This window comes from Pleurodeles waltl, chromosome 6 (genome assembly GCF_031143425.1).
Source record: "Pleurodeles waltl isolate 20211129_DDA chromosome 6, aPleWal1.hap1.20221129, whole genome shotgun sequence".
In the NCBI taxonomy this organism is placed as follows: Eukaryota; Metazoa; Chordata; class Amphibia; order Caudata; family Salamandridae; genus Pleurodeles; species Pleurodeles waltl.
Window position 1 is genome coordinate 1,224,413,259 of NC_090445.1, and position 25,085 is coordinate 1,224,438,343.

The 25,085-nt window shown below is 49.3% G+C and overlaps 1 protein-coding gene across 3 annotated transcripts in view; it reads right to left on the reverse strand.

Moving 5' to 3' along the window:
- Nucleotides 1-25,085, reverse strand: part of GBF1 (golgi brefeldin A resistant guanine nucleotide exchange factor 1) — a 1,570,387-nt gene that overhangs the window by 243,717 nt on the left and 1,301,585 nt on the right. For 2 of the 3 annotated variants that reach the window (XM_069240538.1, XM_069240540.1), the window contains one exon: nt 13,603-13,808. In XM_069240538.1, the coding sequence (XP_069096639.1) occupies nt 13,603-13,808 (206 nt within the window). The remainder of the gene's footprint in view (nt 1-13,602; nt 13,809-25,085) is intronic. The other variant, XM_069240539.1, reaches the window with a different exon arrangement.

Sequence of the window (25,085 nt, forward strand, 5' to 3'; positions counted from 1 at the left end):
GTGCAAAATTCAACAGTTCCTGGAGGAGGTAAGTAAATGTTAAGTTCACAGGTAAGTACAACACTTACAGGGTTCAAAGTTGGGTCCAAGGTAGCCCACCGTTGGGGGTTCAAGGCAACCCCAAAGTTACCACACCAGCAGCTCCTCGGGGTAGCCACCACCTGCACTAGGAAGAGGGCCACCTAGGGGTTGTTCCTGCACTGGAGTTCGGATCCTTCAGGTCCTGGGGGCTGGGGGTGCAGTGTCTTTACCAAGGAGTTGGGTTCCTTGAAGCAGGCAGTCGCGGTCAGGGGGAGCCTTTGGATTCCCTCTGCAGGCGTCGCTGTGGGGGCTCAGGGGGGGGTCAACTCTGGCTACTCACAGGGTTGCAGTCGCCGGGGAGTCCTCCCTGTAGTGTTAGTTTTCCACAGGTCGAACCGGGGGCGTCGGGTGCAGAGTGGAAAGTCTCACGCTTCCGGTGGGAAACGTGTGGTCTTTAAAAATTGCTTCTTTGTTGCAAAGTTGTAGTCTTTGTGGAACAGGGCCACTGTCCTCGGGAGTTTCTTGGTCCTTTTAGAAGCAGGGTAGTCCTCTGAGGCTTCAGAGGTTGCTGGACCCTGGGGGACGTGTCGCTGTTGCAGTTTTTCTTGAAGTAGGGAGACAGGCCGGTAGGGCTGGGGCCAAAGCAGTTGGTGTCTCAGTCTTCTCTGCAGGGCTTCAGGTCAGCAGTCCTTCTTCGTCTTCAGGTTGCAGGAATCTATCTTCCTAGGTTCTGGGGGGCCCCTAAATACTGAATTTAGGGGGGTGTTTAGGTCTGGGAGGTTAGTAGCCAATGGCTACTAGCCCTGAGGGTGGCTACACCCTCTTTGTGCCTCCTCCCTGAGGGGAGGGGGGCACATTCCTAATCCTATTGGGGGAATCCTCCATCTGCAAGATAGATGATTTCTAAAAGTCAGAGTCACCTCAGCTCAGGACACCTTAGGGGTTGTCCTGACTGGCCAGTGATGACTCCTTGTTTTTCCTCATTATCTCCTCCAGCCTTGCCGCCAAAAGTGGGGCAGTGGTAGGAGGGGGCGGGCATCTCCACTAGCTGGGATGCCCTGTGGCGCTGTAACAAAGGGGGTGAGCCTTTGAGGCTCACCGCCAGGAGTTACAGTTCCTGCAGGGGGAGGTGTGGGGCACCTCCACCCAGTACAGGCTTTGTTAATGGCCAAAGAGTGACAAACATACTCCCCATGTGGCCAGCAACATGTCTGGTGTGTGGCAGGCTGGCAAATCTAGTCAGCCCACACTGGAAGTCGGGAATGTTTTCAGGGGGCATCTCTAAGATGCCCTCTGGGTGTATTTCACAATAAAACGTACACTGACATCAGTGTGCATTTATTGTGCTGAGAAGTTTGATACCAAACTTCCCAGTTTTCAGTGTAGCCATTATGGTGCTGTGGAGTTCGTGTATGACAGACTCCCAGGCCATATACTCTTATGGCTACCCTGCACTTACAATGTCTAAGGTTTTGCTTAGACACTGTAGGAGCATAGTGCTCATGCACCTATGCCCTCACCTGTGGTATAGTGCACCCTGCCTTAGGGCTGTAAGGCCTGCTAGAGCGGTGACTTATCTATTCCATAGGCAGTGTGAGGTTGGCATGGCACTCTGAGGGGAGTGCCATGTCGACTTAGTCATTTTCTACCCACCAGCACACACAAGCTGGCAAGCAGTGTGCATGTGCTGAGTAAGGGGTCCCCATCGTGGCATAAGACATGCTGCAGCCCTTAGAGACCTTCCCTGGCATCAGGGCCCTTGGTACATGAGGTACCAGTTACAAGGGACTTGCCTGAATGCAAAGGTGTGCCAATTGTGGAGACAAAGGTACAGTTTAGGGAAAGAACACTGGTGCTGGGGCCTGGTTAGCAGGCCTCAGCACACTTTCAAATCATAACTTGGCATCAGCAAAGGCAAAAAGTCAGGGGGTAACCATGCCAAGGAGGCATTTCCTTACAGTTAGTCTTTCTATGCGTAATTATGCACCGTTGGAATCAATAGGCAGTAACTTTTAAAAATGCCTTAAAAATTGTACAGTTGAGTAACCAGTCTCTTTTTTTGCAGGATGGTTGCAGCAGTCGCTAGGCACCTTGTGCCAGCTCGAGAGCCTCAGGCGGCTCCCGGTTCCAGCGGGAGCAGCACAGGCACAGGGCCACCTGGAGGGGCCACTTGGAAAAGGAGCTGCTTTGTAGATTTAAAGATGGTGCTTTGGGATCCCCTTGGGGCTGTTGAGGACGCATGGGGTTGGGGGACCAGGGGCACACAGCAGCTATTGCGATGCAGGGCTCAGAGCGGCCAGCTGCAGGATGATTTGAAGATCTTGGATGCTTTATGCAAATGGAACCTTTGCAGCTGGAGGTAAGTCTTCTCCCGTGAGCCTTTCAGGACTACGTGGGCGCTCTGGTGGCAGGTCCGGGGTGTCACTGAAGTCCTTCGACTGGGGCTTCCTCCTGGTCCAGTAGCAGCTCAGGGTGAGCTGGTTTTGGGGATGTCTGATGTGCACTGACCAGTGCAAAAACAACAAGTGATGGACGGAATGCTGAACATTGTCAAACATTCACCCCCAGTCACAGATCTGGGTTTAATCCATCGTTTTTTTGCTGCCCATGCCATTCCAGTTTGGACCCAGCCATATGCAAATCAGTCTTGACCCTGTTCCCCATGGGAACAGTCCCGCCCGAACTGCTAGGCCAGGTCTTCCCTGGACTGGAAACAAGCATCCTGGGACCGGTTTCGGGGTTTCACCCCTCATCAGCCAGGCTAGCTTGAATCCAGTGGCATGGGAAGCACGGGACCCACGTCTGGGCATACCCTTCCCACTTAGGGCGACAAATGCAAAAACAACAAGTGATGGACGGAATGCTGAACATTGTCAAACATTCACCCCCAGTCACAGATCTGGGTTTAATCCATCGTTTTTTTGCTGCCCATGCCATTCCAGTTTGGACCCAACCATATGCAAATCAGTCTTGACCCTGTTCCCCATGGGAACAGTCCAGCCCAAACTGCTAGGCCAGGTCTTCCCTGGACTGGAAACAAGCATCCTGGGACCGGTTTCGGGGTTTCACCCCTCATCAGCCAGGCTAGCTTGAATCCAGTGGCATGGGAAGAACGGGACCCACGTCTGGGCATACCCTTCCCACTTAGGGCGACGAATGCAAAAACAACAAGTGATGGACGGAATGCTGAACATTGTCAAACATTCACCCCCAGTCACAGATCTGGGTTTAATCCATCGTTTTTTTGCTGCCCATGCCATTCCAGTTTGGACCCAGCCATATGCAAATCAGTCTTGACCCTGTTCCCCATGGGAACAGTCCAGCCCGAACTGCTAGGCCAGGTCTTCCCTGGACTGGAAACAAGCATCCTGGGACCGTTTTTTTGGCTGCCCATGCCATTCCAGTTTGGACCCAGCCATATGCAAATCAGTCTTGACATCCTTTTGTGTTGTTAAAGTTGCCCTAAGTGGGAAGGGTATGCCCAGACGTGGGTCCCTTGCTCACTGTGCCACTGGAATCAAGCTAGCCTGGCTGATGAGGGGTGAAACCCCGAAACCGGTCCCAGGATGCTTGTTTCCGGTCCAGGGAGGACCTGGCCTGGCAGTTCGGGCTGGACTGTTCCCATGAGGAACAGGGTCAAGACTGATTTGCATATGGCTGGGTCCAAACTGGGGTGGCATGGTGAGCAAAAGAACGATGGATTAAACCCAGATCTGTGACTGGGGGTGAGTGTTTGCATTGTCAGCACTCCGTCCATCATCCTTTTGTGTTGTTAAAGTTGCCCTAAGTGGGAAGGGTATGCCCAGACGTGGGTCCCTTGCTCACTGTGCCACTGGAATCAAGCTAGCCTGGCTGATGAGGGGTGAAACCCCGAAACCGGTCCCAGGATGCTTGTTTCCGGTCCAGGGAGGACCTGGCCTGGCAGTTCGGGCTGGACTGTTCCCATGAGGAACAGGGTCAAGACTGATTTGCATATGGCTGGGTCCAAACTGGGGTGGCATGGTGAGCAAAAGAACGATGGATTAAACCCAGATCTGTGACTGGGGGTGAGTGTTTGCATTGTCAGCACTCCGTCCATCATCCTTTTGTGTTGTTAAAGTTGCCCTAAGTGGGAAGGGTATGCCCAGACGTGGGTCCCTTGCTCACTGTGCCACTGGAATCAAGCTAGCCTGGCTGATGAGGGGTGAAACCCCGAAACCGGTCCCAGGATGCTTGTTTCCGGTCCAGGGAGGACCTGGCCTGGCAGTTCCGGCTGGACTGTTCCCATGAGGAACAGGGTCAAGACTGATTTGCATATGGCTGGGTCCAAACTGGGGTGGCATGGTGAGCAAAAGAACGATGGATTAAACCCAGATCTGTGACTGGGGGGTGAGTGTTTGCATTGTCAGCACTCCGTCCATCATCCTTTTGTGTTGTTAAAGGTGCACTGACCAGTACCTGGGGTATTGGCACAACTCGGCCACAGGAGGATGCTCAGCCACCAAAGTTGGCACACTTGCAGGTCTCGTCTGGGCTGTCGGTGTGTTGTCAGGTCCAGCTGAGACTTAAAGTTGTGGAGGTTTGCAGGTTCCTTTGGTTTCTTGAGTGGTGCCCCCACTTAGGAGGGAGATCTCGGGCCATTTGTGAAGCCTAGAGGTCCTTGGGGTCTTTCAATGTCAGTCCAGAGTAACCTAGTTTCTTGGTCTAGGGGAGCCCATTAAATACTGAATTTAGTGGGTGTTTCAGGGGAAACCTGGTAGTGTCCCATGGACACTTACCCTTGGGTGACTACACCCACTACGGTGACCACTTCCTGTCGGAAGAGTCACTTCCCTAAACCTCATTGGCTATTTTCCTGCCATCCAACATGAAGGAAAATGAAAATGAGGGTCCACTTCACCTGCAAGTCCCCTAGGGGTGATTCATGCTCAGTGAGGTCACTCCTCCTACCCTTTGTCTGGTTTCCCACCTTTGCTTCCACCAAAAGTGGGGGTTTGCAAAGGGGGAAGCCATCTGCTGATGCTAGCAGCAGGCGAGGGGGCTCGAATTTCAGGGGAAGTAGCCCTTTGAAGCTCACGGCCAGGGTGTTGCACATTCCTGAGGGAGGGGGTGTTAGCTCCTCCACCAAGGAAGGGCATTGTTTTACAAACCAGAGAGCCACCATGCAAAAAGTGGGGATTAACCATGCAAAAAGAGGCCTACTCTCACAAGTCCTTCTTTCTTCTTGTCTTGAGGTCATCAGGTATTTGGTGAGCTATGTTCAGGGGTGCCCTTGTATCCTAGATTTAGAGGCATTACAGGGGTCAAAGGGCAGTAGCCAATGTCTACTGTCACTGAGGGTGGCTACACCATTCCTGTGCCCACTCTCTTTGGGTAGGGGGACACATTTTTAATCCTATTGGTCTCTGTACTCCTAACTAAGATGGAGAATTCTACAGGGGGTTGGGGGGGGTCACTTCAGCTCTAGAAACCATAGGGGTGGTCTTAGCTGGAGTGCTCACTCCTCCCAGTTTTACTTAATTTTCACACCAGACTTGCCGCCAGAAGTGGGGCTTCGTCCAGGGGTGAGGAGTGGGGGTGTGGGACAGGCATCTCCACCAGCTGAGGTGCCCTGGGGCACTGTAACAGGAGGCCTGAGCCTTTGAGGCTCACCACCAAGTGTTGCAGTTCCTGCAGGGGAGAGGTGTGAAGCACTTGAGGGCACAAAGGCCCTCCCCCTCCATGGGGTTAGAAACTTGTCTTTTAGTGGCAGGATGGCACAGGCTGGTATGCCTTACACTAAAGGTTTGGTTTAAATACAGGGGGCATCTGTAAGGAAATGCCTCCTAGACATGGTTACCCCCTGACTTTTTTCCTTTGATGATGCTAAGTTTTTATTTTAAAGTGTGCTGGGACCCTGCTAACCAGGCCCCAGCACCAGTGTTCCTTCCCTAAACTGTACCTTTGTTCCCACAATTCGCATAGACCTGGCACACAGATAAGTCCCTTGTAAATGGTACCCACTGGTACCAAGGGCCCTGATGCCAGGGAAGGTCTCTAAGGGCTGCAGCATGTATTATGCCACCCTGGGGACCCCTCACTCAGCACATGCACACTGCCTCACAGCTTGTGTGTGCTGGAGGGGAGAAAATGACTAAGTCGACATGGTACTCCCCTCAGAGTACCAAGCCCACCTCTCACTGCCTGTGGCATAAGTAAGTCACCCTTCAAGCAAGCCTTACAGCCCTAAGGTAAGGTGCACTATACCACAGGTGAGGGCATATGTGCATGAGAACTATGCCCCTACAGTGTCTAAGCAAAACCTTAGACATTTTAAGTGTAGGGTAGCCATAAGAGTATATGGTCTGGGAGTTTGTCAAACACGAACTTCACAGTTCCATAATGGCTACACTGAAATCTGGGACGTTTGGTATCAAACTTCTAAGCACAATAAATGCACACTGATTCCAGTGTGGAATTTATTGTAAAATGCACCCAGAGGGCATCTTAGAGATGCCCCATGAATACCAGTCCGACTCCTAGTGCAGGGCTGACCAGTTTCTGCCAGCCTGACACAACCAGACGAGTTTCTAGTCACATGGGGAGAGTGCCTTTGTCACTCTGTTGCAAGGAACAAAGCCTGTACTGGGTGGAGGTGCTTCTCCCCTACCCCTGCAGGAACTGTAACACCTGGTAGTGATCCTCAAAGGCTCATGCCTTTTGTTCCAGCACACCAGGGCATCCCAGCTTGTGGAGAAGCCCACCCCTCCGGCCACTGCCCCCACTTTTGGCGGCAGGGCTGGAGGAGATAATGAGGAAAACAAGGAGGAGCCACCCACCAGTCAGGACTGCCCATAAGGTACCCTGAACTGAGGTGACCCCTGCCTTTAGAAATCCTCCATCTTGAGATTGGAGGATTCCCCCAGTAGAATTAGAGATGTGACCCCCTCCCCTCAGGGAGGAGGCACAAAGAGGGTGCAGCCACCCTCAGGACAGAGTCATTGGATACTGCCCTCCTGACCTAAACACCCCCCTAAAATTTGTATTTAGGGGCGACCCAGAACCCAGGAAATCAGATTCCTGCAACCTACACAAAGGACTGCCGACCTGAAACCCCTGCAGAGACGACAACTGACTTGGCCCCAGCCCTACTGGCCTGTCTCTAAACTCAGAAGAACCTGCACAGCGACGCATCCGACAGGGACCAGTGACCTCTAAGGACTTAGAGGACCGCCCTGAACCAAAGAACCAAGAAATTCCCGAGAACAGCAGCACCGTTCACCACCAGCAACATTTTTGCAACTTTAAAGCAACTTTAAAGAACTCACTCTCCCAGCCGGAAGCATGAGACTTCACACACTGCACCCAATGCCCCCGGCTCGAGCTCCAGAGAACCAACACTGCACAGAGGACTCCCAGGCGACTGCGACCCAGTGAGTAACCTAAGACGAGCCCCTGTGCATTCCCACAGCGACGTCTGCAGAGAGGATCCAGATGCTCCCCCTGACCGCGACTGCCTGGAACAAAGAATCCGATGCCTGGACCAAGCACTGCACCCGCAACCCCCAGGACTGAAAGGAACCAACCTCCAGTGCAGGAGTGACCAGCAGGCGGCCCTCTCCCTAGCCCAGTCGGTGGCTGGCCGAGAAGCCCCCCTGTGCCCTGCCTGCTTCGCCTCAGTGACCCCCGGGTCCCTCCACTGCTTTCCATAGCAAACCAGATGCCAACTTTGCACACTGCACCCAGCCGCCCCTGTGCCGCTGAGGGTGTGTTTTGTGTGCCTGTTTGTGTCCCCCCCCCTAGTGCCCTACAAAATCCCCTGGTCTGCTCCCCGAGGACGCAGGTACTTACCTGCTAGCAGACTGGAACCGGAGCACCCCTGTTCTCCATAGGCGCCTATGTGTTTTGAGCCCTCCTTTGACGTCTGCACCCAACCGGCCCTTTGTTGCTGGTACGGTGACTTTGGGGTTGCCTTGAACCCTCAACGATGGGCTGCCTATGCTCAGGAAACTGAACTTTTAAGTTCTTTACTTACCTCAGAAACTTAACCATACTTACCCTCACCAGGAACTGTTGATTTTTGCAGTGTGTCCACTTTTAAAATAGCTTATTGCCATTTTAACCTATACTGTGTGTACTACTGCTTTAATTCAAAGTTCCTTACTTACCTGTGTGGAGTACCTTGCATTTTATGTATTTACTTCAAATCTTGAATCTTGTGGTTCTAAAATAAATTAAGAAAATATATTTTTCTACATAAAAACTATTGGCCTGGAGTTAAGTCTTTGAGTGTGTGTTCCTCATTTATTGCCTGTGTGTGTACAACAAATGCTTAACTCTACCCTCTGATAAGCCTACTGCTCGACCACACTACCACAAAATAGAGCATTAGTATTATCTAATTTTGCCACTATCAACCTCTAGGGGGAACCCTTGGACTCTGTGCACTTTATCTCTCACATTGAGATAGTAAATACAGAACCAACTTCCTACAGAATCACTGTACCATAAATACAACACTGGCATCAGTGTGGGTTTATTGTGTTGACAAGTTTGATACCGATCTTCCCAGCCTTCAGTGAAGCCATCATGGAGCTGTGAAAATTGTAATGACAAACTCCAAGCCCATGTACTGTATATGGCCACACTACACTTACAATGTCTAAGAATGGACTTATTCACTGTAGAGGCATATTGCTCATGCAGCTATGCACCTGTGGTACAGTGCACCCTGCCTTAGGGCTGTAAGGCCTGCTAGAGGGGTGACTTACCTATGCCACAGGCAGTGGTTGGTGGGCATGGCGCCCTAAGTGGTATGCCACCTCAAATCTACCTTTTTCTCCCCACCAGCACACAGAATCTGTAATGGCAGTATGCATGTGCTTGAAGAGGGTTCCCTTAGGGTGGCACAATACATGCTGCAGCCCTTAGGGGGCCTCTCTGGTCATGGAGCCCTTGGTACCACTGGTACCTTTCACAAAGGACTTAGCTGTGTGCCAGAGGTGTGCCAACTGTTGGAACAATGGTACAGTTTAAGGAAAGAAAACTGGTGCTGGGGCCTGGTTAGCAGGATCCCAGCTCTAGGAAAGTACACTCTTTCTTGGCATTGTTACCCCCACTTTCGGCCTGGTGTCAGTGTGTTTGACTGTGTTCACAAGGATCCTGCTAACCAGGAACCCAGTGATTATGCTCTCTTCCTTCTAAATTGGTAACTTGTACCATTTTCAACCCACATTTGTCATACTGGTGCCCCCATTTAAGTCCCTAGTATATGGTACACAGGCACCAGGGCCTCCCCATGGGCTGCAGAATGTATTATGCCACCCATGGGGAGCCCATGCAAAGTGTTCTGCAGGCCTGCAATGCAGCCTGCGAGAAAGCATGCATACATCCTATTTCACTGCAGGTCACTGCACTACCGCCCAGAGGCCGAGGGTAGGGTGCAAGCACACCTGTGTGTGAGGGTACCCCTGCACTAGCAGAGGTGCCCCCATGAATTCCAGTGTCATTTTTATGGGCTTCTTGAGTGTTGGGACGCCATTTTAAGCTTGTAATGGACATAAGTAACTGCCTATGTCTAGCTACATAATGCTAACTCCGAAACAAGGCATGTTTGGTATCAAACATGTCGGAATCATACCCCAATACTGTTTCCAGTATTGGAAGTATGATGTCTTGCACTCTGGGGGCTCATTAGAGGACCCCCAGCTATGTTCTACCAGTCTTCCAGGCATCCCAAGCTGCTGCCACCCCTCAGGCAGGTTTATGTCCTTCTGATGCTTGAACAGCTCAAGTCCAGGAAGGCAGAACAAAGGGTTTCTTTTGGGAGAGGGAGGTAACACCCTTTTCATTTGGAAATAGGTGTTACGTGCATCCTCAGAAGACTGCAACTCTTCAGCCTGCACAATAAGAACTAATCTCCCTTGGAGTGAGGGCTTCACTTCCCTGCAACTGCCAGCACCTAAAACAAGCGACCACAGGCTGCGTGGATCTCCTCTCATCTTGGGCTGTGTGGATCCTCCATCATGGGTGGTGGTCTGGAGTAGTCCTCTTGGTCCTCTCTGCCAGCTGTCCAAACTTTGGTTGAGGTAAGCCTTTGGCTTCCCACGCAGGACAGTACCCCCGTGCACAGTGTCTCTTGCAGCTGCCAAGGCTTGTTTTCACCTCCTCCAAGGGATCTTCAGGCGACATGTAGCTCCAGCCCTCAGCACTACATCCTGCAAAGCGCAGCCTCCTAAGTGGTTCTCCTGAGGCACAGGACTCTTTTGTAGTGCTGCTTGGGCTCCTCCTGCAACTCCTGTGGGACCATCCTGTAGGACTCCTTGTCTGCGACACTGAGGGTCCCCTGTGACTCCCCCTTCTGAGCCCTGCTGGTCTCTGGCAGCACCTTTTTTCCAGTAACAGCATGTTTGCCTCTGCCAAGGCTTGTTGGTGGAATTCCTGCATCGACACCCGTCTGCAATCTTCCTTCCAGCGTGGACCTCATCTGCATCCATCAGGATCTCTTCCTCGGCTCCAGTGCTGCAGTGCTGACCTGTTCATCACCGTCGACCAACTACTGCATCCACAAGCTGGGTGGGTAGTAGCTCCTACTCCTCCTGGGCTCCACTGTGACTCTTGGACTTGGTCCCCTCTCCCCACAGGTCTTCTTTCTTTAGGAATCCACCGCTGGGTTTCTTGCAGGCTTCTCTGGGTGTCTTTTTCTTTTCCTTCTTTTGGGTGGTTTGGGGAAAATCCAGGTGTTTTACTCCTGCATTCCTGGTTGATGGGAGGGGGTACTGTGTTACTTACCTCTGTGGTTTTCTAGTACTCCCAGCTCTTCTTTACACATTTTACTTACCTAGGTGGGGATATCTTATTCGCATTCCATTTTTTTAGTATATGGTTTGTGCCCCCTCCAGGATCACTATTGGTTATTGCTATTTGCACTGTTTTCTAACCTTTTCTATGCCTGTTTCTGATTACTAGTGTATATATTTAGTGTATTACTTACCTCCTAAGAGTAGGTTACCTTTTCTAGTATTTTGTGGTGAATTGTTCCAAAAATAAAGTACCTTTATTTGTGTACAACTGAGTGTTTTCTTTCATGTGTGTAAGTGCTGTATGACTACAGTGGTATTGCATAAGCTTGCCATGTCTCCTAGATAAGTCTTGGCTGCTCATCCACAGCTACCTCTAGGGAGCCTGGCTTCTAGACACTGCCTACACTTCACTAAGAGGGGATACCTGGACCTGGTATAAGGTGTAAGTACCATAGGTACCCACCACACACCAGGCCAGGTTCCTACAGCAGGCATTCCCAAAAGACTGTATGTTACATGTCACATATAGTTAGGAACACTCAGCCACACACAACAGGCAGTAACCATGTGCTCCTCATGCCGGACATGTTACCTACTAGCCCCCATATTGTCCACACACGGTCAAGACCCACCATGGAACTTCATCAGATGGTCAGATTTATGACTTTGTAATTAGGCCCGGATTCCTTTCTCCAACAAATGTATGGAACTGTCTTATACTCATTCAAGAATTATATATAAGGGCTCTCAACACTAACTTTGAGAGACAGTTATCAGAACCCGACCCTGTACTGTGCTCTCCCAGCTGCTGTGTTTAATTAAATAGACTGTTCCTGCTTTGCCCATCGCCTCTTATTTCTTGAAGGGAAATCCGCATTTGAGCAACACCCTCTCCTCTCAGTGGGCCCCGGAGACCCAATCACCTGGGGTCATAAATTTACTATAAGGATGAGACACCAGTCTTCCTTCCTGAGCCTTAAGAGGCTCTGGGGACCAAAGTCACCAAGACAAAAAAAGTTAGGTTAGGGAAGGGAGGAAGCATGTCCCTCCATCAAACCCAAATAGGTCCCTGGGACCCCATCCCAATCACTAATAATAGGGGAGCCTTAAGTAGCCCAGCAACCACTTCCCTGGATGCACAAAACATATCATTAGGGGCCCCAGAGCCCCCGCGCCACAGCCAGGTCCCTGCATGCTGCGGGAGTCAGTAATGCTTCTGCCGGAAGGGAGCACCTCTTTTTTTTGCATGCTACGTCCGGGTGAGAGCAATATCTGTTTCCCTACCTGCAGGGAAACTGAAGTCTGTTCCTACCCGGTGGGAACACTTTTAAAGCTTCTGCAGGGTGAGAGAAGATATGCCTTCCCTGCCTGCGTTCCTGCAGTCAGGGAAGGCCTGTTTGCTCCCACCTGGCAGCATATTTAAAGATGCTCTGGCTAGATGGAAGCCCATATTTCTTTCCTTGACGGTGTGGTACTTCTTTTAACATCTCAGTTTTATAACAGACACAGTATTCCCCTGTGATGAAACGTCAACGAATTTGGAGATTCTTAGGGCCAGATGTAGCAACAAAGCAAATTGCGACATGCAATTTGCGAGTCCGTGCGACTCGCAAATTACAAGTCGCAATTTGCTATGCAGAAAGGTGTCTCAGACACCTTCTGCAACTCGCAATGGGGTCGCAAAGACCCACCTCATTAATATTAATGAGGTGGGTCACAGTTTGCGACCCCATTGCGAGTATGGGCACTCACGGGGATGGTGGCCTGCTGGAGTCAGCAGACCACCATGTCCGTGACTGCTTTTTAATAAAGCAGTTTTTTTTTCCCCATCTGCAGCCCGTTTTCCTTAAAGGAAAACGAGCTGCACTTGGAAAAAAACCCGAAACCTTTAGTTTCGGTTTTTTTCAGGGCAGGCAGTGGTCCATTGGACCACTGCCTGCTCTGAAAAAATATATTTTTTTCCAGTCACAAAGGGGAAGGGGTCCCATGGGGACCCCTTCCCGTTTGCGACTGGGTTACCATCCACTTCAAGTGGATGGTAACTGCGATTTCATAGCATTGCGAGTCGCAAATAGGAAGGGAACACCCCTTCCTATTTGCGAGTCGGAGTGCATTTTGCGAGTCGGATCTGACTCGTAAAATGCATTTCTGCATAGCAGAGGGGCTTTTGCGCCTCGCAAACGGCGTTTTTCGCCGTTTGCGACTCACAAACCCTTTGCTACATCTGGCCCTAAGTGCTCAATTTGGACGGCAGAACACAAAGCAAAAACATCAAAATGGAGCCAAAATCTTTAAAACCTCGCACTTAGTAGGGCAATACAATGTTAGAAACCATAACACATCAGAAAACATTGCAAGCTTTTGTTCATTTTCTTACTGGTCCAGAAAGGAAAATCAATTCACAGTATACAAAAATAGAGTATGAAGGAGTAGCAGCACCTGTTTCATTCACAATGCCCAATGGCTGTATCTAGTATCTATTCCGCTACAATCTAATTACTAGCAGTTCTTCTATCACTTGAAACTGAAGCTTTGTAATGAAGGCCATAATTAATTTTTACAAACATTTTCACAATACATTAAAACAGCCATAATCCAAACATTTAAATAGCTAGATATTGACAAAGCACAATCCAATAGAACATCAGCAAAGAAAAGCAGCAAGAGTTTAAAGACACATTTTATGAAGTTTCTGCCATATTATAACAAAGGGCCTTTACAAGCTATTTCGATACAACAGATTCTTTCACTGCAGGACTGAGCATCATTAAATTATGTTAAAAGAACATTCAGGAGGAGGAGTAAAGACTGCTATACTTACGTCTTGACTAACCTGTAAAGACACAGTGTGGTAGCTGGCTGGCACAGTCTCATCATCATCATCATCGCTGTGGGAACGGGACTGTCGCTGGTAAGACACCCTTGAACGTCTCGCCGCAATCTCTTTATCCTTTGCTTTCTTCTTAAAGCGATTTGACTTGCTATCATATTTTTGGTTCCTCAGCCTCTTCTCCTGAGACTTGTTCCCTTAAGAAATACGACAATCCAGGGTTTGCAGCAATAGTTTTCATGCTTTCCAAAGCAGAACAAGTACTAAAAGTGTAAATTATTGTCAATCTAGGGCACAACAGCTACAAACTCTGATTTCAACATTTTGGAGACACATCCTACCTTTGCATACAGAACCATGTAGCATTCATCTCCACACCGCAAGTGAGATGAAAACATTACTTATCTTCAGTAACAATCTTTCTGGTGGCTACTCAATCTACCTTCATATTTCTCACCTTCTGAATGTCTAAGGCACTAGACTGCATCCGCAAACATTTTCAATAGCTGTTCCATGTCGATAGTACCACCGACTCTGAAGACACCATAATGAGGTTGCCGGGCCAAAGAAATAAACAGTAGAACCTGAGATAAGGGTGCGGAAATTGAGTCAATGTGTCTGGATGTGCACCATAACAAATTTATTCCAATGGTAGGTGTATACTGTCTTGGAAGAGGAGCACCTGGCTTCCAAGACAACGACAGCAACTTCAGAAGGAAGGTTGAAAGCTGTAAACTGACGCTACTCATTCTGCATGCATGAAGGCAGAGGATGCACAAGTATGGGTGCAGAACCCTCACCTGCTGCTGCAACAGAAGATCCTTTCAAAGGAGCAGCCTGATCGGAGGACTGAAGCTTATGTTCAGATGCTCAGGATACCAAACTCTTCTTACCCAAACCAGAACCACAAGAAAAACTTGAGTCTGGTTGTTCCTTATCTTCTTGAGAACTCTGTGCAGGAGTGGTACTGATGAAAAGGTGTAAAAGAGGCCAGAATTACACTCAAGACAAAAGGCGTCTGTAGGAAGCTGGCTCTTTAGATAGTGGACCAAAATGAGGCACACTGTGCAGAGTCCAAGTAATTCCCAGAGGTATCACATAGGCACAAATGACATTTCAAATTCTCTCTTTTTGGGTAGTGTGGCCGAGCAGTTAGGCATATCAGAGGGTAATGCTAAGAATGCAAGGCACACACTCATGCCGCTAGACACACACTCAATTAAGAAATCCAAGGAGTCCCAGGAGGACGTCCGTAAATGATTAATTGAAGGGAAGAAGGGGTTCAAAGTGGGAGGCCCCAGGTTGAAGCACTTCGATAAGGAAGTTAGTCTGGACATCCACATAAGAAAGCTCGAGGTCGAAAACCTCAGCAGCCCTTCTCACCACTACTGAGTATGAAGCTCCCTCCTCTGTAGCCACAGTAGTGGGAGAAAGCATGCCAGCATCAGGGGAGGTGTCCAACCCGCTGGCATCACCCACATCCTGAACCCAGTCCATTTCAGGGTCAAGCTGGTATTCTAAAGGGTCCAGCGACCTCTATACATTATCCCCGTCAGGATCAACACTGGGACCAGGGGAACCCATGGAAAACAGAACTGTTGCAGAATGACGCAGTTCCGGGTCGTCGGGAATTAGTATAGGGTTGACGTCTACTGTGGGCTCAATCGACGTCAGGAGCATCGACATTTGGCCCGACGCCAGGGAAGGTCACGTTGGCACGACTAGCGTGAGGACGGATCCAGAAGCAGATCCGAAGGGGCCCTCCGAAGTCAGGGCCGAAGCCGACGACTTGGTACCTGAGGGAGCCCTCACCTATTCCCCTGGGCCTGAGGGCACCAAGGGTGGGTCTGTCTACCCAAATATGAGGCACATGGCCTCATAAACTCCTTGAGTTGGAAGGGGTGGAGCCAGCTCCAAGAAAGTCGGGGAGGCGCAGAGCGGACCCAGACGGGGTCTCAGAAGATGAGCGACTGGGTGAAGTTGAAGAACTTTTGGTCTTCTCCGACTTCCTTTCTTGTAACCCGAATGTCCAGATGACTTGAACGACGAAGAGTGGTGATGATTCCGCAACCGGTCTCCTGACCTTCCTCTCGAACGAGACCGGGAACAATGCAGAGTCAAGTGCTGGGCCGCCATGAGCTTTAGGGACCGCTCCCTCAAAGCCTTCGGGTTCATGGCCCGACACTCGGAGCACAACTTCAGGTCATGGTCGCGCTCCAGATACCAGGGGCACAATAGGGGAGGATCCATCACATACCTCATTCGGTGACAGGAGTCGCAGGGCTTGAATCTTGTCTTACGGGAAGTAGGTAGCTGGCTCGGTATATACTATATCAAAATAAGATATGGTGTGCATAGAGTCCAAGGGTTCCCCAGAGGCTTAACCGAGGCTAAAGTAGATAATACTAATTGTAGGAAGTTGGCTCTCTATGTACTATTTCAAAGTAAGAAATAGCATGCACAGAGTCCAAGGGTTCCCCTTAAAGGTAAGATAGTGGCAAAAAGAGATCATTCTAATGCTCTATTTTGTGGTAGTGTGGTCGAGCAGTAGGCTTATCAGAGGGTAGTGTTAAGCATTTGTTGTACACACACAGGCAATAAATGAGGAACACACACTCAAAGACAATTCCAGGCCAATAGGTTTTTATATAGAAAAATATATTTTCTTACTTTATTTTAAGAACCACAGGTTCAAGATTTATAAACAATAGTTTAAATGAAAGATATTTCACTCAGGTATCTTAGTAACTTTGAATTATCAAAATAGCATGTACAGTTTTGACAAAAATGGCAATAAGCTATTTTAAAAGTGGACACTGTGCAAAAATCAACAGTTCCTAAGTAAATGTTATGTTCACAGGTAAGTAAAACACTTACAGGGTTCAAAGTGGGGTCCAAGGTAGCACACCATTGGGTGTTCAAGGCAACCCCAAAGTTACCACACCAGCAGCTCAGGGCCGGACAGGTGCAGAGGTCAAAGTGGTGCCCAAAACACATAGGATTCAATGGAAATAGGGGTGCCCCGGTTCCAGTCTGCCAGCAGGTAATTACCCGCGACTTCGGAGGGCAGACCAGGGGGGTTTTGTAGGGCACCGGAGGGGCCCAAGCAGGCACAGAAGTTACACCCCCAGTGGCACTGGGGCGGCTGTGTGCAGAGTGCAAACAGGCGTCTGGTTTTCAATAGGATTCAAGGGGGAGAGCCGGGGGTCTCTTCAGCAATGCAGGCAGGCACACGGGGGGCTCCTCGGGGTAGCCACCACCTGGGCTAGGCAGAGGGTCGCCTGGGGGTCACTCCTGCACTGGAGTTCGGTTCCTTCAGGTCCTGGGGGTGAAGTGTGGTTTCCAGGTGTCGGGTTCCTTGAAGCAGGTAGTCGCAATCAGGGGGAGCCTCTGGATTTCCTCTGCAGGCGTCGCTGTGGGGGCTCAACTCTGACTACTCACGGGCTCTCAGTCGCCAGGGAGTCCTCCCTGTAGAGTTAGTTTTCCCCAGGTCGAGCCGGGGTCGCGGGGTGCAGAGTGGAAAGTCTCACGCTTCCGGCGGGAAGCGTGTGGTCTTTAAAAGTTGCTTCTTTGTTGCAAAGTTGCAGGTTTGTTGAACAGGGCTGCTGTTCTCTGGAGTTTCTTGGTCCTTTTAGATGCAGGGTAGTCCTCTGGGGCTTCAGAGGTCGCTGGACCCTGTGGGATGTGTCACTGTTGCAGTTTTTTCTCGAAGTGGGGAGTCAGGCCGATAGGGCTGGGGCCAAAGCAGTTGGTGTCTCCGTCTTCTTCGCAGGGCTTCAGGTCAGCAGTCCTTCGTCTTCAGGTTGCAGGAATCTATCTTCCTCGGTTCTGGGAGCCCCTAAATACTCAATTTAGGGGTGTGTTTAGGTCTGGGAGAATAGTAGCCAGTGGCTACTAGCCCTGAGGGTGGCTACACCCTCTTTGTGCCTCCTCCCTGAGGGGAGGGGGGCACATCCCTAATCCTATTGGGGGAATCCTCCATCTGCAGGATGGAGGATTTCTAAAAGTCTGAGTCAGCTCAGGACACATTAGGGGTTGTCCTGACTGGCCAGTGACTCCTCCTTGTTTTTCTCATTATCTCCTCCGGCCTTGCCGCCAAAAGTGGGGCCGTGGCCGGAGGGGGCGGGCATCTCCACTAGCTGGGATGCCCTGTGGCGCTATAACAAAGGGGGTGAGCCTTTGAGGCTTACCGCCAGGTGTTACAGTTCCTGCAGGGGGAGGTGAGAAGCACCTCCACCCAGTACAGGCTTTGTTACTAGCCACAGAGTGACAAAGGCACTCTCCCCATGTGGCCAGCAACATGTCTGGTGTGTGGCAAGCTGGCAAAACTAGTCTGCCCACACTGGAAGTCGGGTATGTTTTCAGGGGGCATCTCTAAGATGCCCTCTGGGTGTATTTCACAATAAAATGTACACTGGCATCAGTGTGCATTTACTGTGCTGAGAAGTTTGATACCAAACTCCAGTTTTCAGTGTAGCCATTATGGTGCTGTGGGGTTCGTGTATGACAGACTCCCAGACCATATACTCTTATGGCTATCCTGCACTTACAATGTCTAAGGTTTTGCTTAGACACTGTAGGGGCATAGTGCTCATGCACCTATGCCCTCACCTGTGGTAAAGTGCACCCTGCCTTAGGGCTGTAAGGCCTGCTAGCAGGGTGACTTATCTATGCCATAGGCAGTGTGAGGCTGGCATGGCACTCTGAGGGGAGTGCCATTTCGACTTAGTCATTTTCTCCCCATCAACACACACAAGCTGGCAAGCAGTGTGTCTGTGTTGAGTGAGAGGTCCCCAGGGTGGCATAAGACATGCTGCAGGCCTTAGAGACCTTCCCTGGCATCAGGGCCCTTGGTACCAGGGGGACCAGTTACAAGAGACTTACCTGGATGCCAGGGTGTGCCAATTGTGGAGACAAAGGTACAGGTTAGGGAAAGAACACTGGTGCTGGGGCCTGGTTAGCAGGGTCCCAGCACACTTTCAAATCATAACTTGGCATCAGCAAAGGCAAAAACTCAGGGGATAATCATGCCAAGGAGGCATTTCCTTACACTGCTTGTACTTATCCATATTACGGGGATAAGCAGCTAGGGTGGCAAGGTCAATGCCACCCTCAGAGACCAAAACAGCCTCAGTGTTCTGCCTGACTATCTCACAGCCCACTACAGTCCCCAAGCTACACCTTTGGACTTACTATTGCTACCACTATTGTTGCTACTGGTAGGGGCACTAGGGCTAGAAGTGGTGGTAGTAGTAATACTGGGCTTGGTGCTCTTTGTAGGACAGGTGCTGTCACCTGCCATATGAGGTTTTTGTCTACATACGTAGCACTAAGGTTTCTTACAGGGAGAGGAAGAGGACTTAGACCTACCCCCAGAAGAGTTTTGTGGGCCTGATGTACAAGTTACTTACCTTTGGTAATGAAATGTCTGGTAGAGACATATTCTGGTTGCAGATTCCTTACCTTAGAAATGTCTGCCAGGTGTCAGACTGGATCTGGAGCTAGTTCTTTGAACAATACCCTTGCGCATGGGTAGGTGGCGTCGGTCGACTCTGCGGGCGTCGTAGTCGTCGTGATGATGTCGGGAGTAGTGCATAGATGCTGCCTCAGCGCAATGATGCCAGTGTCTTTTAACAACTTTCCACGCCAAAGCGCAGAGCCGCTAAGAATATTGAGATTGGTGCGCCAGAGCTAAGGACCTGAAGGTGGGGTCTCTGCCCCTAGAAATTGGTTCACGAGCAGGGAGGATGGGTGGGTTGGTAAGGAATCTGCAACTACAATATGTCTCTACCAGATATTTCATTACCGAAGATAAGTAACTTGTATATCTGATAGAAACTTCTAGTTGCAGATTCCTTACCTTAGAATAGATACCCAAGCATTGCCATCTTCAGAGGTGGGCTGTGAACCAAGATAATACTAGGAAGTGCTGTAGGACCGAACAACCAAAGTAGCCGTCCCGACGGACGGGACTGTCCAGGCAGCAGTGTTTAGCAAACGTGTGCAGGGACGCCCACGTACCTGCCTGCCAGATATCCAGGACAGGAACTCAGCGTGCCAACGCAGTGGAAGCAGCAATTGCTCTGGTGGAATGAGCACACAAGCCCTCAGAGGGTTGCCTCTAGGCCAAAGCGTAGCACATCTTGATGCAAAGAAGTACCCATCGAGAGATGGTATGTTCTTGCACCGCCTTGCTTTTTTTCGCACCCACATACCCAATGCAGGAAGTTGGCTCTGTATGTACTATCTCAAAGTGAGAGATAAAGTTCATAGAGTCCAAGGGTTCCCCTTAGAGGTTGAGAGGGGGAAAATTAGATAATACCAATGCTCTATTCTCTCATAGTGTGGTCGAGCAGTTGGCTTATCAGAGGGTAGTGCTAAGCATTTGTTGTACACACACAGGTAATAAATGAAGAACACACACTCAAATACTTACTCCGGGCCAATAGTTGTTATATAGAAAAATATATCTTCTTAATTTAATTTAGGACCACAAGATTCAAGATTTGAGGTAAGTACATAAAATATAAGGTACTTCACACAGTTAAGTATACAACTGATTTAAAACAGTAGTACACACACTTTAGGTTAAAATGACAATACGCTATTTTAAAAGTGGACACTGCAAAAATCATCAGTTCCTGAGGGAGGTAAGTTTGGTTATGTTTCTCAGGTAAGTAAAGCACTTATATAGTCAGTCTCCTGGGCATAGGCATCCCACTGTTGGGGGTTCAAGGCAACCCCAAAGCCACAGCACCAGCAACACAGGGCCGGTCAGGTGCAGAGGTCAAAGGAGGGCACCAAAACACATAGGTGCCTATGGAGAACAGGGGTGCTCCGGTCCTAATCTCCTTGCAGATAAGTACCTGCGTCCACGGGGCGCAGACCAGGGAGGTTTTGTAGAGCACTGGGGGGGACACACACAAGCCCACAAAACACCCTCAGCAGCCGGGTGCACTGGACAAAGTAGGCGTTGGGTTTGCTATTAAAAACAATGGAGGGGCCCGGGGGTCACTTAGGCGATGCAGGCAGGGCACAGGGGGGCTTCTCGGGCCAGCCACGTACTGGGCTAGATAGAGGGCCATCTGCTGGTTACTCCTGCACTGGTAGGTGGTTCCTCTCAGTCCTGGGGCTGCAGGTGCAGTGCTTGGTCCAGTCGTCGGGTTCCTTGTTACCAGGCAGTCGCGGTCAGTGGGAGCCTCTGGATCCTCTCTGCTGGCGTCGCTGTGGGGATGCATGGGGGTTGACTCAGGGTACCCACATCGTCATAGTCACCTGGGAGTCCTCTCTGCGGTGTTTGTTCCCTTGAACTCGAGCTAGGGCGTTGGGTGCAGAGTGTGAAGTCTCACGCTTCAGGAGGGAAGAAAGAGTTCTTTGGAAGTTGCTTTAAAGTTGGTGCAGTTTTTGAACAGTGCCGCTGTTCTCTGGAGTTTCTTGGTCCTGTGGGCTCAGAGCAGTCCTCTGAATCCTCAGAGGTCGCTGGTCCCTGTTGAATGCGTCGCTGCGCAGGTTCTTTGAGTCTGGAGACAGGCCGGTAGGGCTGGGGCCAAGTCAGTTGTCGTTTCTGCAGGGCTTTCAGGTCAGCAGTCCTCCTTGTTGTAGGTTGCAGGAATCTGATTTCCTAGGTTCAGGGTTGCAGCTAAATACTAAATTTAGGGGTATGTTTAGGACTGGGGGGCAGTAGCCAATGGCTACTGTCCTGGAGGGCGGCTACACCCTCTTTGTGCAGCCTCCCTGAGGGGAGTGGGGCACATCCCTATTGGCCGAATCCTCCAAACCCAAGATGGAGCATTTCTAAAGGCAGGGGTCACCTCATCTCAGGGCACCTTAGGGGCTCTCATGACTGGAGGGTGACTCCTCCTTGTTTTCCTCATTATCTCCTACATCCTTGCCACCAAAAGTGGGGGCAATGGCCGGATGGGTGGGCATCTCCACTAGCTGGGATGCCCTGGGTTGCTGTAACAAAAGGCATGAGCCTTTGAGGCTCACCGGCAGGTGTTGCAGTTCCTGCAGGGGGAGGTGAGAAGCACCTCCACCCAGTACAGGCTTTGTTCCTGGCCACAGAATGACTAAGGCGCTCTCCCCATGTGGTCAGCAACATGTCTGGTGTGTGGCAGGCTGGCAGAAACTGGTCAGCCTACACTAGAAGTCGGGTAGGTATTCAAGGGGCTTCTCTAAGATGCCCTCTTGGTGTATGTTACAATAAATTGCACACTAGCATCACTGTGCATTTATTGTGCTGAGACGTTTGATACCAAACTTCCCAGTTTTCAGTACAGGCTTTGTTCCTGGCCACAGAGTGACAAAGGCACTCTTCACCATGTGGCCAGAAACTCATCTGGTTGTGGCAGGCTGGCAGAAACTGGCCAGCCTAGCACTAGGATTTAGACTGGTATTCAGGGGGCATCTCTAAGATACCCTCTGGGAGCATTTTACAATAAATCACACACTGGCATCAGTGTGCATTTATTGTACTGAGAAATTTGATACCAAACTTCCCAGATTTCAGTATAGCCATTATGGAACTGTGGAGAACGTTTGACCAACTCCCAGGCCATATACTCTTTATGGCTACCCTGTACTTACAATGTCTAAGGTTTTGCTTAGACACTGTAGGGGCATAGTACTCTTGCACCAAAGCCCTCACCTGTGGTATAGTGCACACTGCTGTAGGGCTGTAAGGCCTGATAGAGGGGTGACTTACCTATGCCACAGGCAGTGTGAGGTTCACATGGCAATCTGAGGGGAGTGCCATGTCGACTTAGTCATTTTCTCCCCACCTGCACACAAGCTGTGAGGCAGTAAGCATGTGCTGAGTGAGGGGTCCCCAGGGTCGCATAATACATGCTACATCCCTTAGAGACCTTCCCTGGCATTAGGGACCTTGGTACCAGGGGTACCATTTACAAGGGACTTATCTGTGTGTCAGGGCTCTTCCAAGTGTGGAAGTACAGGTACAGTTTAGGGAAAGACCACTGGTGCTGGGGCCAGGTAAGCAGGGTCCCACCACACTTTCAATAATAACTGGCATCAGCAAAAGGCAAACATTCAGGGGGTAACCATGTCAAGGAGGCATTTCCTTACAACTGGCATCAACAAAAGGCAAAATGTCAGGGGGTAACTGTAGGAAGTTGGCTCTGTGTATACTACTTCAAAGTAAGAAATAGTGTGCACAGAGTCCAAGGGCTCCCCTTAGAGGTAAGATAGTGGCAAAATTAGATAATTCTAATAAACAAGTTACTTACCTTCGGTAACTAGGTATCTGGTAGAGACTATCTAGCTGCAGATTCCTTACCTTAGAATTCCCTGGCGTCAGCTTCGAATCCGGAGTTTTTTCTGAGCAGTAACCTGCGCGTGCGCCGTCGGACGGCGTTGCTCGGATCCGCGTGCGTCGACCAGCTCCACGTGCGTCGTCAGCGTCGTTGGAGCTGTCTATGACATCACGGTTGTCTATATAGACGCTGTCTCGGCACACGTACGTCAGTTCTTTTCCACAACTTCCCGCGCCAGAAGCACAGAGTCATAGAAGAACCAATGAATACACTTTTAACCTCTTTGACTGTTTGGAGTAAAAACACTTTCATGCCTATAAGAAAGGCAAAAGTTGCCAAAATCAAAAAATATACATATGTACACATAGAAACATATATGGAAAATGTCACTTACCCAGAGTACATCTGTTCGTGACATGAGACGCTGCAGATTCACATGCTGTGCATTATCCTGCTATCTAGTGTTGGGCTGGGAGTGTTACAAGTTGTTTTTCTTCGAAGAAGTCTTTGAGTCACGAGATCGAGAGACTCCTCCCCTTTCGGCTCCATTGTGCATGGCCGTCGACTCCATCTTAGATTGTTTTCCCCGCAGAGGGTGAGGTAGGAGTTGTGTATATAGTAATAGTGCCCATGCAATGGAGTAAGTATGTATGTACATAATGTGTCTAAAAGTGATATATATTTACAAAATATTTACAAATGTACAAGTTTATTTTTATCAACTTATAACGGCTACAGGCTCCCGGGGAGGTGGGAGGGCACATGTGAATCTGCAGCGTCTCATGCCACGAACAGATGTACACTGGGTAAGTGACATTTTCCGTTCAATGGCATGTGTAGCTGCAGATACACATGCTGTGCATAGACTGGTAAGCAGTTATCTCCCCAAAAGCGGTGGTTTAGCCTGCAGGAGTTGAAGTTGTTTGAAATAATGTTCGTAATACTGCCTGTCCTACTGTGGCTTGTTGTGTTGTTAACACATCCACACAGTAATGTTTTGTGAATGTATGAGGAGTAGACCATGTGGCTGCCTTACAGATTTCGGTCATCGGTATATTTCCTAGAAAGGCCATTGTAGTGCCTTTCTTTCTAGTGGAGTGTGTCTTCGGTGTAATAGGCAGGCCTCTCTTTGCTTTTACATAGCAGGTTTGAATACACTTAACTATCCATCTGGCAATGCCTTGTTTGGATATTGGATTTCATGCATGAGGTTTTTGAAAAGCTACAAACACTTGCTTTGTTTATCAAAATTGTTTGGTTCTATCAATGTAATACATTAGTGCCCTTTTAATGTGTAATGTATGTAATGCCCTTTCACCTACAGAGTCTGGTTGTGGAAAAAATACTGGGAGTTCCACAGTTTGATTTAGGTGGAACAGTGATATAACTTTTGGCAAAAATTTGGGATTTGAGCGTAGAACCACTTTATGTTTGTGTATTTGTATAAAGGGTTCTTGTATGGTAAATGCTTGTATTTCACTTACTTTTCTAAGAGATGTGATAGCTATTAGGAAGGCTACTTTCCATGTTAAGTATTGCATCCCACAAGAGTGCATGGGTTCAAATGGTGGACCCATGAGTCGTGTTAATACAATATTGAGGTTCCATGAAGGAACTGGTGGAGTTCTTGGGGGAATGATTCTTTTTAGACCCTCCATAAATGCTTTTATGACTGGGATTCTAAAGAGTGATGTTGAATGTGTAATTTGCAGATAGGCAGAAATTGCTGTGAGATGTATTTTAATGGATGAAACAGCTAGCTTAGATTTTTGTAAGTGTAATAAGTAGCTTACAATGTTTTTTGTGGACGCATGTAGTGGTTGAATTTGATTATTATGACAGTAATAAACAAATCTTTTCCATTTATTTGCGTAGCAATGTCTTGTAGTAGCTTTCCTAGCCTGTTTAATGACCTCCATACATTCTTGTGTAAGGTCTAGATGTCCAAATTCTAAGACTTCAGGAGCCAAATTGCTAGATTGAGCGATGCTGGATTCGGGTGTCTGATCTGTTTGTGTTGAGTTAACAGATCTGGTCTGTTTGGTAATTTGATATGCGGTACTATTGACAGGTCTAGTAGTGTTGTGTACCATGGTTGGCGAGCCCAAGTTGGTGCTACTAGTATTAGTTTGAGTTTGTTTTGACTCAATTTGTTTACTAGATACGGAAGGAGTGGGAGAGGGGGAAAAGCGTAAGCAAATA